The sequence below is a fragment of the Acipenser ruthenus genome, chromosome 1, assembly GCF_902713425.1.
Source record: "Acipenser ruthenus chromosome 1, fAciRut3.2 maternal haplotype, whole genome shotgun sequence".
NCBI lineage: Eukaryota > Metazoa > Chordata > Actinopteri > Acipenseriformes > Acipenseridae > Acipenser > Acipenser ruthenus.
This window is the reverse complement of record NC_081189.1, coordinates 88,366,687-88,383,282: the sequence shown is the minus strand read 5'-3', so window position 1 is coordinate 88,383,282 and position 16,596 is coordinate 88,366,687. Positions and strand designations below refer to the sequence as shown.

Genomic DNA, 16,596 nt, shown 5'->3' with positions numbered 1-16,596 from the left:
CTCATAGAAGGCCACTTCAGAATAGTCCAATGTTTTGTTCTTATCCATTCTTGGGTGCTTTTAGCTGTGTGTTTTGGGTCATTATCCTGTTGGAGGACCCATGACCTGCGACTGAGACAGAGCTTTCTGACACTGAGCAGTACATTTCGCTCCAGAATGCCTTGATAGTCTTGAGATTTCATTGTGCCCTGCACAGGTTCAAGGCACCCTGTGCCAGGCACAGCAAAGCAGCCCCAAAACATAACCGAGCCTCCTCCATGTTTCACTGTAGGTATGGTGTTCTTTTCTTTGAAAGCTTCATTTTTTCATCTGTGAACATAGAGCTGATGTGACTTGCCAAAAAGCTCCAGTTTTGACTCATCTGTCCAAAGGACATTCTCCCAGAAGGATTGTGGCTTGTCAATATGCATTTTAGCAAATTCCAGTCTGGCTTTTTTATGTTTTTCTGTCAAAAGTGGAGTCCTCCTGGGTCTTCTTCCATGGAGCCCACTTTCGCTCAAAAAGTGACGGATGGTGAGATCAGAAACTGACGTACCTTCACCTTGGAGTTCAGCTTGTATCTCTTTGGCAGTTATCCTTGGTTCTTTTTCTACCATTCGGACTATCCTTCTGTTCAATCTGGGGTCGATTTTCCTCTTGCGGCCGCGCCCAGGGAGGTTGGCTACAGTTCCATGGACCTTAAACTTCTTAATAATATTTGCAACTGTTGTCACAGGAACATCAAGCTGCTTGGAGATGGTCTTGTAGCCTTTACCTTTACCATGCTTGTCTATTATTTTCTTTCTGATCTCCTCAGACAACTCTCTCCTTTGCTTTCTCTGGTCCATGTTCAGTGTGGTGCACACAATGATACCAAACAGCACAGTGACTACTTTTCTCCATTTAAATAGGCTGAATGACTGATTACAAGATTGGAGACATGTGTTTTACTAATTAAAGAAACTAATTAGTTTGAAATATCACTAAAATCCAATTATTTATTATCTTTTCTAGGGGGTACCAACAAATGTGTCCAGGCCATTTTAGAATATCTTTGTAGAATAAGCAATAATTCATCTCTTTTCACAGCTTCTTTGCTTTATTCTATGACATACCAAAGGCATGCAAGTATGCATGATAAAATAGCTTTTAATTTCATCACTTTTCAAGAGGAATGAAGCATTATTTCAATGAGCTGTAAGGGTACCAACAAATTTGAGCACGTCTATATATATATATATATATATATATATATATATATATAATGTGTATGTGTGTGTATGCATATATATATATATATATATAGACTGTCAGCTTTAATATACCAAAAACAGCTTTATTCACTGATATGTAAATATATACGTATGTATTTAAAAGAAGTACCTCCAATAGGAGTCGAATTTCACTAATGAGAAGAATATTCTGTATAAAGCAGGCGATGTTACGTTCGGTATGATTCTTTTGTTACATCGCATATCACTGCCTCACACCAGGCTGTGACAGAAAGAGACACTTATTGAGTTATTATTATTATTTTTTGTTTGTGTGCAGGCTTCCCCGCCCCTCTGTTACCAGGGAAAGTAAGGAAGCAAACAAACTAGATGCTAATAAAACCCATAATCACTACTTCACCATACTCATACAAGCAGTCATGATCCAACATTGAATTGGAATCTTAGGCTGGTATTCGGGGGAGGGATTATAGAATGATTGCTGTCTCCTTGGGATTATTGAATAATTGTTCATTAGATCACTTCCTATAAAAATATCAGGTAAACTCAAAGTCAAAACCACACATAGGCTGCTACAGCACTCTATATGATATTCTATATGTATCGAATGAAAGGTGTGACTGGAATGTGTACATTTTCTGCCCTCGTAAACAAGGTCCTGGAGAGTGAAAGATTAAAAACAACTAAATAATGTGGCTTGGACTGCAAAGGTGGGAAGGCACTGAAGCAATCACATACATTAGCAAAGTAGCTCAATCAGAGGGCATTTCTGGGATGTTTGCTAAGCATTAGCTGTAGCTTTGCAACTTCAAATGACGAGAAACAGAAAACTGTTTTTGAAAGGGGAGTTAAAAATGGACCACTGTACTTAACAATCGCACTTCCCGGGTTGTCATAGCAGATCGAACAGGTCAGCCAGCTGGCGGCCCTGGTGCAGGCGCAGGTGGAGTACCACAGACAGGCCACAGAGATCCTTCAGCAGCTGTCCAGCAAGATAGAGGAGAGGTCAGTTCATCAGGAACAACCCATACTGTAGTCTCTCTTTATTAAACATTCATAGATACCAGAATACATGTTAACATCTTCAGGCATTATAAATGTACATTATTTCGTACCATCTACTATGCAAAGCCTTTGTACAGCCAGTTCAGTTGTTTCCACACAGAAATGAATCAAGCTAGTACAGCATGGCAATGTTAATTTGTGCTAACCACGTTTGAAAGTATAAGTATTAAGTAAACACAGACAGAATTGTGTAACTGTATAGCACGTATGTCAAATATGTTACTATTTTTTTAATACATGTCTAGGGGTATACATTTTAAAACCTCAAACCAAAGTAAAATATAAAATTTGACTTGATGGCTCTTTTGTTTTGTAGAATAAAAGAGGCCTCTGCTAAGCCGAGGAGAGAGTACGTCCCCAAGCCTCGTTTGGTCATGGAGTTCACACCAAGCGAGGACCAGAATGGAGCAATAACTAACAGCGGAACTGCCAAGTCACCAGGTAGTAAACTGTCTTGTTTTTGCAACTCTTCTGGGTAGTCTTTTAAGAAAAATAATCATGTAACTGATAGCTTTATCATGTCTGCAGTTAAGTTATATAACGACATAACTGACTAGGTGTTTAAGAAAAGTTAAGAAATACACTTTTTTGGAGCTACGCAAGGTTTTTGTTATTGTATTATTAACCTGTAAGAAAAAAAAAATATGTGCATCCCAAATGAGATTACAGTAGTTTTGCATCCTTTTCTTAAATACTATGGGCTCTATGTACCATTGATTTTTCTTATCGTATCTTGACTTTTCGTAGGTTTTTGTAACTTCGTAGACCTACCCGCGATGTATTAAAGTCATTTTCACTCCCGTAATTTAGTTTCATCCCTGCTGCTGTAGTGTAGTTACGACTGTTCGTTTCAAACTACTTTTGTATACAAATGTATGACTCTCATTATAATACTGAAGTTTCGCACTTACCCTTGATGTATTATCATCTTTTCCTGATTTACGACTTCGGTTTGTTCCTGTTATTTTACGCAAGCCTCTCACTAGTGTAGATTCAATTAGCTGTTTGTACGTGAAACTTCCTGTTTAAAAGTTTCCGGGCTTTTAGTTACTTTAAAATAAAGCACAGTGACAATAAATACATTTTGTTTTGGGTTGTTTTATATTTTAATGTGCTTTATTTTAAACGTCGCTGAGTTCTGTAAAGCACTGTTCACCCAGGGCTATTGACTGTATCGCACATTGCGATTAAAGCACTCCCTGGAGACAGCTTTGCTTTTATAAATAGAAAGAACTTTTACAGTGTAAACTTTCTGGTTACATCATGTGATTCTCAAGGAAGAATAACTGATGGGGTTGCAAAATACCCTGGCTCCTGTCACGATGCCTTCATAGCAAGGCAATCTGGATTATGGGAGGATATGGAGAATGCGGCTGTTGCCCCTGGATTAATTTTAGGTGCATATTTTAATATGATTATACAGTTATTATTATTCAGTTCGGACTATTATAATATAGTAATAGTTATTACTAGTATAATATTGTTCTTGTTCTGTTGTAGTTGACACAGGCTACCCTTTATGTACTTGGTTATGACTCCAGTTATTAGCCCAGAAAGTGAAGCAACACGAAACTACAATGATGCTCATTGCAAAAATAGAAATGTGATCTAACGCACCTTTGGAATTTTAAAAATGAGATTCAGGTGTTTGGATCAATCTTGGGCAGTTTTGCAATACTCTCCTCAAAAAGTCTGTCACATTTTTGTAGTGTGCTGCAAACCCGGGCATAGCATAGAGCCGATACTGCTGTACAAAATAGCCGTCTCCCTTGCAGGAGCTCATCAGGCTTATGTTTTCACGTTTTAGATTGGATCAGCTCTGCCCCCTACCCCCGTGCACGCTATGGTGCTTCGGGGTGAAGATGAATATGAAAATATTGGGAACCGAGACGACATTAATAATGGAAGGGAAACAGGGAACCAAATCATTGCAGTGTTCTTTAGTTAAACACAAACTGAAATATTTTTTTCTCAGTAATTAATTATGTAGTGCATAGACAACTGAAATACGACGAAAAGTATTTACTTGAGTAAATAAAAAATTAAGTACAGTTTAGCTACAGTGCAGATGATGTAGCTGTATTTTGAAGTGTATCCAATATATCAATCAAGAAAGGTTCATTTGGGCCATTTCTAGCAAATAATGTGTATTGAAAATTGTCATCTCTGTGAAAATTAAATTTGTTGGGGGGGGGGGGGGATTTTTAGTTTTGTTGACGTAGCCCAGCTTGGGTACTATTTTGAAGCAAGTACAAGTACAAAGTTTTATTTGTAATTTTCAAAACTAACAAAAAGTAAAATAGATGAAGGAAAGAGCCATTACACTACTGTCAAAAACTGTTTTTTTGGGGGCACCTGGTAAAGCCACTGTGTGGTGTGCAGGGTGAGTCATACGGTCCAAATTTTCCTCATCTTGTCTTCGCTGGGGATTCCTTAGGGAGTGTTTCATTGGCTTCTGCAGTGTGGCAAAAACAGCAGGGACATTTTTTTTTTTTCTGTTTCACCCCACAAGTTAGCCCTCTGATGATCTCAAAGTAGCATATTGACATCCACTGTAGAGCAGCCATATATAAAGAGCCAATTCGCTTGGTCCTTCGGTTCTCTTCCTCACTGAAAATGTGACTTTGCTATTGCTTCATAATAAGGCCCATGGTGTTCTTCAGTTGGCTCATTGTGTCCTAAAGGTGAAAACCGTGTGCCTGACTGTTGCATGCTATTCTTCTCTCTCTAGCCCCAATGGACCAACCTTGCTGCCGGTCTCTGTATGACTTTGACCCAGAGAATGAGGGAGAGCTGGGCTTTAAGGAAGGCGACATAATTACCCTGACTAATCAGATTGACGACAACTGGTACGAGGGGATGCTGCACGGCCAGTCGGGATTCTTCCCCATCAACTATGTGGATATCTTGGTCCCCCTGCCCCACTAAGCAGTAAAGAGGCTTCTTGAGCACCGACCCTGTTGCAACCATGCTACAGCTTTGACAAGATTATCGGTGATGACGACACAAACACACATGTGTGCGTGACATGTGCAAAAAAAAAAAAAAAAAAAGAAAAAAAAAAGGTGGCTATGTAATTTTATCATAACAATTACCATCAGTGTAAAACCTTTCAATATACATGTGTTACAATAAGTATGTAATATTATTGGTTTGTATTATATCTTCTAGTAGGGATGTGGCAACACTTCTGTTCCCTGCCTCCATAATTGGTCACTCAGATCTTACACAACATTGTGTTACTTCTTTAAACAGAGAAAGGGTCTGGTTGTTTAGCTGCAGTAAGCCACCAAGTCAGGGTTTGGTAGCACATCTACCCATGTAAACCATTTAATAAAAGGAATAATGCTCCAATGTGGGGAATAGTGCTCAAGCAGTAAGATAAACCATTGCAGTTACATTAAGTTCTCAGTTTCAGAAGGCACTATCGGTTGCCAAGCAGTATACCATCTAAAGTATTATCTTTTCAAACCGAGGCTTTGAAACTGCAGTTGTTTACAGTTACTTATTGACCATTAGAAGTAGGACTGGGCAACCAAATTCAGATATTACCTTTAATTACATTAAAGTGTACAAAGCACATATGATCCTGAATGGCTATTGCAATTTCCCTATTGTATTTCCATTAAAGACAATGTGAATGCCAATGTTTGGTCCACTCAAAACCAGAAGTCATATTTTGTGTTTCACATTTACATTTCAGTTTGTACATAGTCATTATTATTAGAATAGTGCATTGTCAACGATACAAGGGGCAAAAGGGACCCATGGAAAACCAGGATTATTTGGTTTGTGGAAATAAGGGTTGGTTTTAAATTGTTTTAACTGGTGTGTTTTTTTTGTTTGTTTCACTGTTTCTGGGGAAGAGATTTTGAAGTCTGTCTCAAAAGGACTTTGAACCATTGTTGCTTAATTTCAGAGGAGACCTTACTTAGGTCAGTACAATACCAGTTATACTTTTAATAACAGGGAAGCACAATTCTTACATATTATTGGACCATACAGTGTTGTGCTCTTGGTGTAACATTTAGGGAGACTGTATGTTGTGTATTTGACAGCACATTGATCTGTAGTTTTTTCTTTGTTCTTCCCTTTTCTGGACATTTCTTGTGAGTATTTCTGCCCTCAATGAGGACTGTACAGCTATTTTTGTGATCAGAAACACTTGATTGAAAGTATGTGACCTGTTATTTTGTGAATGCTTTTATTTTCTCATGTGTTTGTTTATTAGTTTTTATCTTGTCTGTACAATAATGTGCCTAGCTTATCTTATGTCTGTAATAGTGGTAAATGACCTTTGCTTGATTATTAGATATAATCTATATTATATATATTTATCTAAACTGTACAGAAACTTTAAGGGGGAAAAAAATGATGTGCTGCACAAATGTTCTCTGCCTTTTTTTTTTGTCCTGTGTCGGATTACAAGAAAACATAATGCTTGATGTGGAAAAGGATCTACAATGTTGATGATTTAAATAAACACTAATACACAACCGTGGTTCAGTGTGTGCCTTTATTTAATATAAGAAGGATTTGATTAAATAATAATAGAAAACTCATAATATAGTATTTACCATAACTACCCGTATAAAATACTCTATGGTAACATCTCTCTTTAAGGGCACCTCACAATTGAGGCCAAAGTAATCCGTCCTGTAAAGTCAATATTAAGGCCATCTGCAGTCCCAAACGTATCAAGCCTCTGTAAAATGAAGGTTCTAATAACATTCTGTAACTCGTATGGTTTAAATTAAAAAAAAAAAATCAGGGTAGTTTGTCTAACATAGAACCAGAAAACAGCATCTTGAATGCTTAATGTGTTCAATAAAATTAAACTAACTGGTTGCTGCAGTACTTTAGCGTGTGCCACTGCATCTGTAACATTAACAATAAACTGTGTTACTGTGAAGCATACCCTGACTTTTTCTTTGGGGCTATTGTCTACATAAGCCATTACCTGCAATCAGCTATCTACCCACAATCACAATCCCATTACATTCCAGCAAGGTGTTCTTGAGTTCATGAAAAAAAGACAGAAAACATACACACTTGGTTAGGAGGCTGTATGGTCCAGTGGTTAAAGAAAAGGGCTTGTAACCAGGAGGTCCCTGGTTCAAATCCCACCTCAGCCACTGCCTCACTGTGTGATCCTGAGCAAGTCACTTAACCTCCTTGTGCTCCGTCTTTCGGGTGAGATGTAGTTGTAAGTGACTCTGCAGCTGATGCATAGTTCATACACCCTAGTCTCTGTAAGTCGCCTTGGATAAAGGCGTCTGCTAAATAAACAAATAATAATAACTTGGTGCCTGTGGCACTGAAATAGGTCAAGATGGCAAAAGAAAATAGGCCCATTCTCTGTTATTGCATTTCTCAAAGATGTAGAAATAATCCTCCCATTTTGATGCCAAAATTGTTCAAATTAAAAGTTGGAAACAAACGTCATGCAGTTTCTGTGATCATTGTGTCTGTGTAAGTTAATGGCTGCAGGTACCAGACGTCATGCAGTTTCTGTGATCATTGTGTCTGTGTAAGTTAATGGCTGCAGGTACCAGACGTCATGCAGTTTCTGTGATCATTGTGTCTGTGTAAGTTAATGGCTGCAGGTACCAGACGTCATGCAGTTTCTGTGATCATTGTGTCCGTGTAAGTTAATGGCTGCAGGTACCAGACGTCATGCAGTTTCTGTGATCATTGTGTCCGTGTAAGTTAATGGCTGCAGGTACCAGACGTCATGCAGTTTCTGTGATCATTGTGTCCGTGTAAGTTAATGGCTGCAGGTACCAGACGTCATGCAGTTTCTGTGATCATTGTGTCTGTGTAAGTTAATGGCTGCAGGTACCAGACGTCATGCAGTTTCTGTGATCATTGTGTCTGTGTAAGTTAATGGCTGCAGGTACCAGACGTCATGCAGTTTCTGTGATCATTGTGTCTGTGTAAGTTAATGGCTGCAGGTACCAGACGTCATGCAGTTTCTGTGATCATTGTGTCTGTGTAAGTTAATGGCTGCAGGTACCAGACGTCATGCAGTTTCTGTGATCATTGTGTCTGTGTAAGTTAATGGCTGCAGGTACCAGACGTCATGCAGTTTCTGTGATCATTGTGTCCGTGTAAGTTAATGGCTGCAGGTACCAGACGTCATGCAGTTTCTGTGATCATTGTGTCCGTGTAAGTTAATGGCTGCAGGTACCAGACGTCATGCAGTTTCTGTGATCATTGTGTCTGTGTAAGTTAATGGCTGCAGGTACCAGACGTCATGCAGTTTCTGTGATCATTGTGTCCGTGTAAGTTAATGGCTGCAGGTACCAGACGCCATGCAGTTTCTGTGATCATTGTGTCTGTGTAAGTTAATGGCTGCAGGTTCCAGAATACATTATTCTTGTTCTGGTAAGTATTTTTCAGTAATGTATACATGTAAACACCAGGGGGCGATGGTGGATCATGATTGTAATCACACATGGCTTTCCCCTGCATGTTCCTATATTATATGATTACAGCAGACATGTTGATCGGATACATACGAAGTGTCGTGGAAATATAAAATGATATGGAATATGAAGATCCAATTTAAGATTATACTATAACTGGTCACCGTCCCATAGGTGTCTCCACAGTAGTTTCACTAAAATAATTGGTGTTGCACTAATTGTCTGAATGCATAGTGGTATTGGCTGAGTAATGTTGTGTTAACTTTATGTACAAACAATTTGGAAACATCCATTACTAATGTATTTTCAATGGCAAAACAGTGGCACTGCAAAGGTTCTGCATTAGAGGGTAATGATTACAAATGCAGCTACAAACATATAAGCTGGTAGAATGGTATCTCACAAGTGGTAACATATTCATAATATAGCATGCCAATGGTATTGTACCAGTACACTTTGATAAAATCGTACCAGTACACTTCGAAACAAAATCCTAGCTCCCTTGGAGCACTTACTAACACAATTTTTCTTTAAACAAACCTAAACCTAACTCCTTGTAAAATAAAACATATCTTTTGTTTTTAAGTAACTTTTATTTATTTTTAATGACTTAAATGTTTCTAAGAGTATGGTGGCTACCTCTAATCAAATTGAGGTGTACTTTCTATTGCACTCTTTGGATGACAGACCCTACTCGCTTTGAGCCTGAGAAAGCAAAGAGAGTGCGAGAAATAAACTCTCAACTTGATGAGAGCTAGCCACCGAATATTTATAAATATACATCAAATCCTTTTTTTTTATTGTAATACTTGGACAATCTGAGGTTTTAGACACACACATGTGTGGTTTGTATGTGTGAGTGTAGTATTTTCTGTAAACTTTCATCTCCATGCCTATTTTTAGAGCACACAGGGTCTCTTGTGTGTTTTCTTACTCAGTGGTTCAGCTGTTAATCTCAGTTTCGTGCTAGATCTGTAACATTCTGCCAAATGCAAAGTTAGTGTTACAGAACACCTTGGAGTGTTTACAAGATACACAATACTTTACCTTTCTCGTATCCCACCATGTCCACATCATGATAACCTATTAAGTGTTGTTCGGGGGGCGGAAGCTAGGCTCCCCTCTATCCTATCATCTCCTTTCATCAATCAAATCTACTCTATTTAAACCATTAGTCACCTCTATGTAGTTGTCTTGTGTTGTTTCGTTCTGGTGTAAACCTTAGCGGATTGCAATAATCACATCTGATTACGCTCATTCAGCAAAAGAGCATTTAATATGGAGTGCTCAGACCAACTCTCTTCCTCGGATTCAGAGGAGTTTCGGGATTTCTTGTCTGTACATAAGAACATAAGAAAGTTTACAAACGAGAGGAGGCCATTCGGCCCATTTTGCTTGTTTGGTTGTTAGTAGCTTATTGATCCCAGAATCTCATCAAGCAGCTTCTTGAAGGATCCCAGGGCGTCAGCTTCAACAACATTACTGGGGAGTTGATTTCAGACCCTCACAATTCTCTGTGAGAGCATTCTCCTTCAGCTTCAAACCAGAGTCCGATCAGCCCACCATTCTTCTCTCCATCCGGCGTCTCCATAAGATCTGAACAGGTGCCTCCTGACCAGGATACTACCTGCCGGCCAAGGAGCTAATCTCCACCGATCCACACGACTCCGGAATCAGGCTGCATCTCTGGAGTGAGTGTACTGGAAGGACTGGACTCTCAACAAGCTTATAAAGACCCTTCTCAAAAATGACAGCGCGGTCCCAGCAGAGAGTAATCGAGAATCGCTTTTTCTTCTTTACTGTAATTCCATCTCGGCTGAACCAGTTTTTCCACCCAAGAAAGCTCCCTCGCCACGCTCGGCTGTTCAGTGGCCCCAACCAGACAGTAGGTAATCTGCACCAGAGCAAGACATCCCCACAGCCAGCACAGCAAACCAGCAGGCAGCTGCTCCAGCCAGCGAAATTCAGCAAGAGCACTCCCTGATATTTCACAAAATAAAAGCATTCATGCAGCCATTCGCTGACACATTATCTTCAGTCAGCACCAAACTTGAGCGATTTGGATAAATGGGTGTCTAATATTGAGAAAAAAATTTTTTCACATAATGCGCCATGTATCCATTTTTTTTTTCCTTACCCATAGCATTCTAAGGTCATCAGTAATCTCTTGTAACAAATTAACACTGACAGTGAGTTCAAGTAAAAACAGGTTCATAAATAAGTTAGGGCCCTATGAAATCCATTTTATTAATTTTTTATTTCTGTTTTTACCGTTTTAAAAAATGTAATTAAGTTGATTTAATTGAACTTATGTACACCGCAGGCGCAGCAAACAACACAAAAGTGTAAATCAACATACAGTACAGAGGCTCTATTTTTTCCATTCAGTTTGACTTCCTCTGCATTGGAGTAAGAGTCGTTTTTTATTGAAGTGTATTGAAAAATTAGTATTGTTAACTTTACGGGATGTATAAGTTTATTTTTCCACTCCAACAAAACAAATGATTGTTTTTTGTTTCTCTGTATTAGTCATCAGTCATTACGGTAAAAAAAATACCTACAGCAGGGAACTAACTGACTTACTTGCAACTTTAGACTGAGTTTTAAATTTCTAAGACTTTCAGCTGAGGATTTTCCAGTTGTAAAAGTCCTTTTTGACATTCTGAAAGGCTGTTACTGTATTCGTGAGGTAACTTTGCTTACAGTGAAAAAAAACACAGTACGTTGTGTCTTGTCTTAAGTTACCATAGCAACAACCAGAAAACTATTAGATACTGAAATCCATATTAGCTGCCATAGTAATTGCATGATAAGAGGGGAACTGGAACAGCCTTTATTGATAATATGCACTGTAGATATGTTATCACAGTAGACTAATATTGATTTCTTAGACCAAAGATGACCTCATAGCTAAGCTGTCGCGACTATTGGGTACATTTTAAAAAGAGCTCTGGATTTTTGATGCAGTGATAGGTTTTCAATTTCCGTAGGCCATACACTGTAAAACCATTGATTGTTTAATAGACCTCCGAATCCCAAAAACAAGGCATCCCTAAACAAAGCCAGGTCGTGTGGTGCTGAAATGAAACATAGACAGGCCGTTCCAATGCTGAATAAGAGTGGACCACATTTGAATGTCTTTCCTAGCTTCTGATGAAATATTGATGTAGCAGTGGAAGTTTTTTGCTGTCGAGGCAAGAGCGAGTAATCGAGATATAAACGTCCGCCCCTGGGGGATAATGCAAATTGCAAAGTAGAATTAACCCAGCAAAGAGAGCAGTGCATGTTTCCTGATCGTTTTACTGATCTGAAAGTTCTGGATAAGAAAATGAATGTGATTGAGTTTAGACACGGGGGAGGCTGGCTTAGAACTTTTCCATGTCCAGTATGATTCCTAGAAATTCTAGAGAATGAAGGGGGACGATTGTTTTTTTCTTCTCAAAGCAGGATGCCAACTTCTGAAAATAAACTCTTAAGATTAGTTATCGCTTCTGCTGGCGGATCTGAAGGAGGAGAGATCAATAGAAAAAGTAGGTGGACTAGAAATGGAACATGGTATGCAATGAGAAGTATCCAGCATAACGCTTCAAAGAGAGTGTCGAATCTCTTCGGGCTGCTGCAGCAGCCGAAAGTTAACTGAGTAGCAAAATAAAACTTTTCTTCCCAACATATCTCAAACATGTGGCAAAGAGAAGGATGGATTGGCACTAATTTAACTGCGTCAGATATATCTGCTTTTGCTAGCCAAGAACTGTAGCCTGCTAACTTAATTGCATGAATTGCGTCTGAGATGGTAATGTAATGAAGAGAAAATTGATCGTGAGGAATGACCTGCTGGTGCTTGACCCCCAGGGTGCTAATAAATCAATGATGAGCCACTTTTTTCTTGACATTTTCCAAGTGGCAATGCCAGTAGGATTAATCCGGTAAATTGGAAATGGGAGAGCTGAAAATGGATAGGCCGACTATAAATCCTTTTTTGATTTATTTTTCAATGAGAGATTGAACTGACTCTGGTTCTTGATTAGCAAAATGGAGGTTTTTGCTTTGAAAGGAGGAAGAAGGAATCTGACTGAGTCTGGTTGAAAAAACATTTTCCAGTCCGTTGATTAAGTAACTGGTGAAAATCTTGCCAGGATGATTCAGAAGTATTTGTGATAGTACAGAAACGTTTATGGTAGTGGGGATTGTGAGCATTAAAGAAAGTCACTTGGGAGTTACTGGGCAGATTGCTTTAGGGTGAGCATCTTCACAAGTACTGCACATGTGAATGAAATTGCATTGACTGTTTGAACAGAAACTGGTATTGAAATTATTGCAGATTTGTCTTCCTCCCGCAAATCTGATTCTGCACCCATATTTGTCTTGCCTTATGGATTGCTCGGGGGGGCTGAAGAATGTATGGAGTTGGGGATGGAGATTCTGTTTGAATAGTGAGGAGGAGTGACACCGACTGCTGATCTGGAGGAGGATGATGCAATGGCCGTTTTCAGACAGAGATGTTGAGTGACCAGAGGAACTGTAGACCCTGTATGCATTGGCTCTGAGACCACAGAAACTCCTGTTGAACAGATCTGAATCAGGTTGTGCCCAGTCAATGATGTGGTCATCGGATGCTAATATAGCTGCTGCTTTTGCTGAGAATGCTTTGTGATAGTCAAAAAACATAGTCCCCCACAATGTAAAATTTGTAGGAGTCTCGTTCATCTCTGCAGTTTGGGTATACTGAACATAGTACATCTCTGAATATGGCAAAGGCAAGGGCAAATTCCCCCAAAGTTAGATTTTTGAGTAATCTGGGGTCTCTGGATTTCACTGTTACTGATAGATCTCCACAATCCACTACTCTGTGATCCAAGAACTCTGATATTGCCATTAATAATGAAAACTAGACTGACGTCCTTACCTTCTATTATGTTGTGCCGAATTGGCAAGGATTTTGAGTGACGGCGGGCTGTGGTTGCAGTAGCGAGGTTGTAGATCGGAGGCTCTTCTGTAGTGAGGAGTGGAGGCTCCTTAGTGGAGGCAAGGGAGACAGAGCCTCCTCAACTTTGCAAAGGAAAAAAGAAATTCAAACAGAATCTCCATTCCCATACATTCTTCAGCCCCTTTCTTAGGTGGTGCTTGATTTGGTTGTGCTATTCACACCTTTCTTTTTGTTATATAGAGCAATTAGGGAATTGGTCATTGGCCCTGAAGCAATACATGCTATTTAATACCAAGGGATTAACAATGATCTATCGGCATAATACCACCCTTGATGAAAATACCTGCCAATAATCAACCTGGGAAAGCATCACAGAAAACAAAACACAATGAAAAACAAAAGTAAAATTGTGATAAATAGCTTCACAAAGCCAGCCAGGATAAACATCTTTTAACAAATTGGGATAGATAGCTATCCACTGCCACATTATTCCTTGACAGCTTTTAAGTTCTTCCCTCAAAGTGCTGAAAACTCTCCACCAAACCTGAATGAAAGAGTGCAGTGCTGGCAGTGACACATGTTCTGATAGGAATCTGTTCACAGCACGGCCTCCTCCCTTGGAGATCTGCCAGATAAATGCTATGAGTCACCCCCCTACGACATGAACAGGCTGCCAAGACCAAAAAGCTTGTAATGCTTCAGCAAGGATTATCCCATTTGCCTGCCACTTGTACTGGAAGATTCAACAGTAGTTTGACCTGTCTTTCTGCTTCATTTACCATCTCTAATGATTGTTTCTGACTACCAACTGAAAGATGGGTAATTATGAAACCCTGTCGAGTGCTGAAAGCTGGGCCTGCGTTGTGAATAGAATTCAGTAGAAAACATATCATGATATAAATTGGCACATTTTCCTGACAGTCAGCTTATAATGCTCAGTCTTTTTGCTTATCACAAGAGACGACAGGATGTGAGCCTGTATGTCTTTGTTTTTCAACAAAATAGCCTGGATATGTGTGTGGCTTCCAGGCTGTTGCTGAGCCTGACTGCAACATCTTAATGTAATCACTTGTTGGAGAACACCTGTATAATTAGACTATAGATAAATCTGATTCACATGCCAGTGAAGGGTAATCCAGGAAATGGAACCTTTATTCAGTGTGTGGTATACTAGTTAGAGCCTGCAGGGAACACTTGGCTGGTAACTATCTACACTTTTACTGTTTCTGCAGTCCACAGCAAAATTACCAGACTTACATGCACCCAAGCGTGTTTTCATCTTTTCTAATGTGTACTGGATGTGTCTTCATGTGCATGACTTGTTTTAAACAACATAACTAATTCTTCTCCCTAGTGTGCAGAAAACTATCTATAATCTTATTGGGTGAAACATACTTTAGGTTTTTTAGCACAGAAAATGTAATCAATGGGGGTGGGGGGGGGGGGTCAACACATACGTCACATTTTGCTAAAGGGATTGTTTACTTCAAAGACCATCTTTGAAATGAAAAAAAAAATGATTTGAGGGTTGCGAATAGTAAAATATAATGTATGATTATCAAAAATATTTTTACGATACAGTTTTTGTTTTTAGAAATTGACCCCCCTCCAAAAAAAGTTTTTTACCCAGTTACATTGTGGTTATACATCCTATTAAAAGTATGTTGGATTTTCATAAACAAACACAGCATGAGCAGGATCTACAACACTAAGTTAAAAAAAAAAATGATGTAGGTTTGCGAGATCAGGACTTATAGTCACAGACAAAGGTATTGGCATGCTACACTTAATATAAGATCATTAAAGAAAACACAGCATTTAGTGAACATTAACCATTACTTAATGTGACAAAGACCAAAATACACAATCTCTGGTGACCAATCTTTATAAAAACAAAAGCACTTCAGCAATTTCAAATATTTGTTCATGACAAAAGTATTGGCACCTTTACATTAAAAGTCTAATTATATATATATATATATATATATATATATATATATATATATATATATATATATATATATATATATATATATATATATATATATATATATAACCTGGACCCCTGCCTCACCCTGGACCCCTGCCTCTCTTATTCCCAGCACATCTCCACTCTGGCACGCACTTGCCGATTCTTCCTGAGCAACATCCGAAGAATCCGACCCTTCCTCACCAACTATGCTACCCAGCTCCTGGTCCAGGCCCTGGTACTCTCCCGCCTAGACTACTGCAACTCCCTCCTGGCTGGCCTCCCTGCGTCCGCCACCCGTCCGCTCCAGCTCATCCAGAACTCTGCTGCCCGCCTGGTGTTCTCTCTGCCTCGCTTCGCCCACGCTACTCCACTACTCCGCTCGCTCCACTGGCTCCCGATCACCGCTCGCATCCAGTTCAAGACTCTTGTACTAGCCTACAGATGCCTTGACCAGACTGCACCCAGCTACCTCCAGACCCTCATCTCTCCCTACACCCCCACTCGACCTCTCCGCTCCGCCTGCACTAGAAGACTAGCTCTACCTCCGCTACACTCCCCTGCCTCCAGAGCCCGCTCCTTCTCCACCCTTGCTCCGCAGTGGTGGAATGACCTTCCTACAGATGTCAGGACTGCCCAGTCCCTGACCACATTCCGGCGCCTCCTTAAGACTCACCTCTTCAAAGAGCACCTGTAGAACTCCTCTGTTTGTATCCTGGGACACTATCACCCTTCATGTAAATGTGCTTTATTTTGCTCTTATCTGCTCCTATTTTACTGCATTTAATCCTGTACTTCAGAATACTGTAATCTGTCAAGTGTTTAACCTGTAGTACTTTGTATTTAATCATATCCTGATGTAACTATCACTATTTAATCATACCCTGATGTAACTATCACTATTATCTGCTGTATTATTGAATTGTGGTTTGTCACACTTATACTTTGCTTGAACAAAAGTTATTGTATTTCTTGCTCTTATTGTATTACTTGTAT

The 16,596-nt window shown here is 39.4% G+C and overlaps 1 protein-coding gene across 2 annotated transcripts in view; it reads left to right on the top strand.

Annotated features, from left to right (window-relative positions):
• LOC117421486 (endophilin-A1-like) overlaps positions 1-6,772 on the top strand; it is a 77,010-nt gene extending 70,238 nt beyond the window's left edge. Inside the window, exons 7-9 of one of the 2 annotated variants that reach the window (XM_034035959.3) lie at positions 2,113-2,216; positions 2,593-2,717; positions 5,008-6,772. In XM_034035959.3, the coding sequence (XP_033891850.1) occupies positions 2,113-2,216; positions 2,593-2,717; positions 5,008-5,204 (426 nt within the window). In that variant the 3' untranslated portion in view covers positions 5,205-6,772. Of the gene's footprint in view, positions 1-2,109; positions 2,217-2,592; positions 2,718-5,007 lie in introns of both variants that reach the window. The other variant, XM_034035957.3, reaches the window with a different exon arrangement.
• Positions 6,773-16,596: the final 9,824 nt, after the last annotated feature.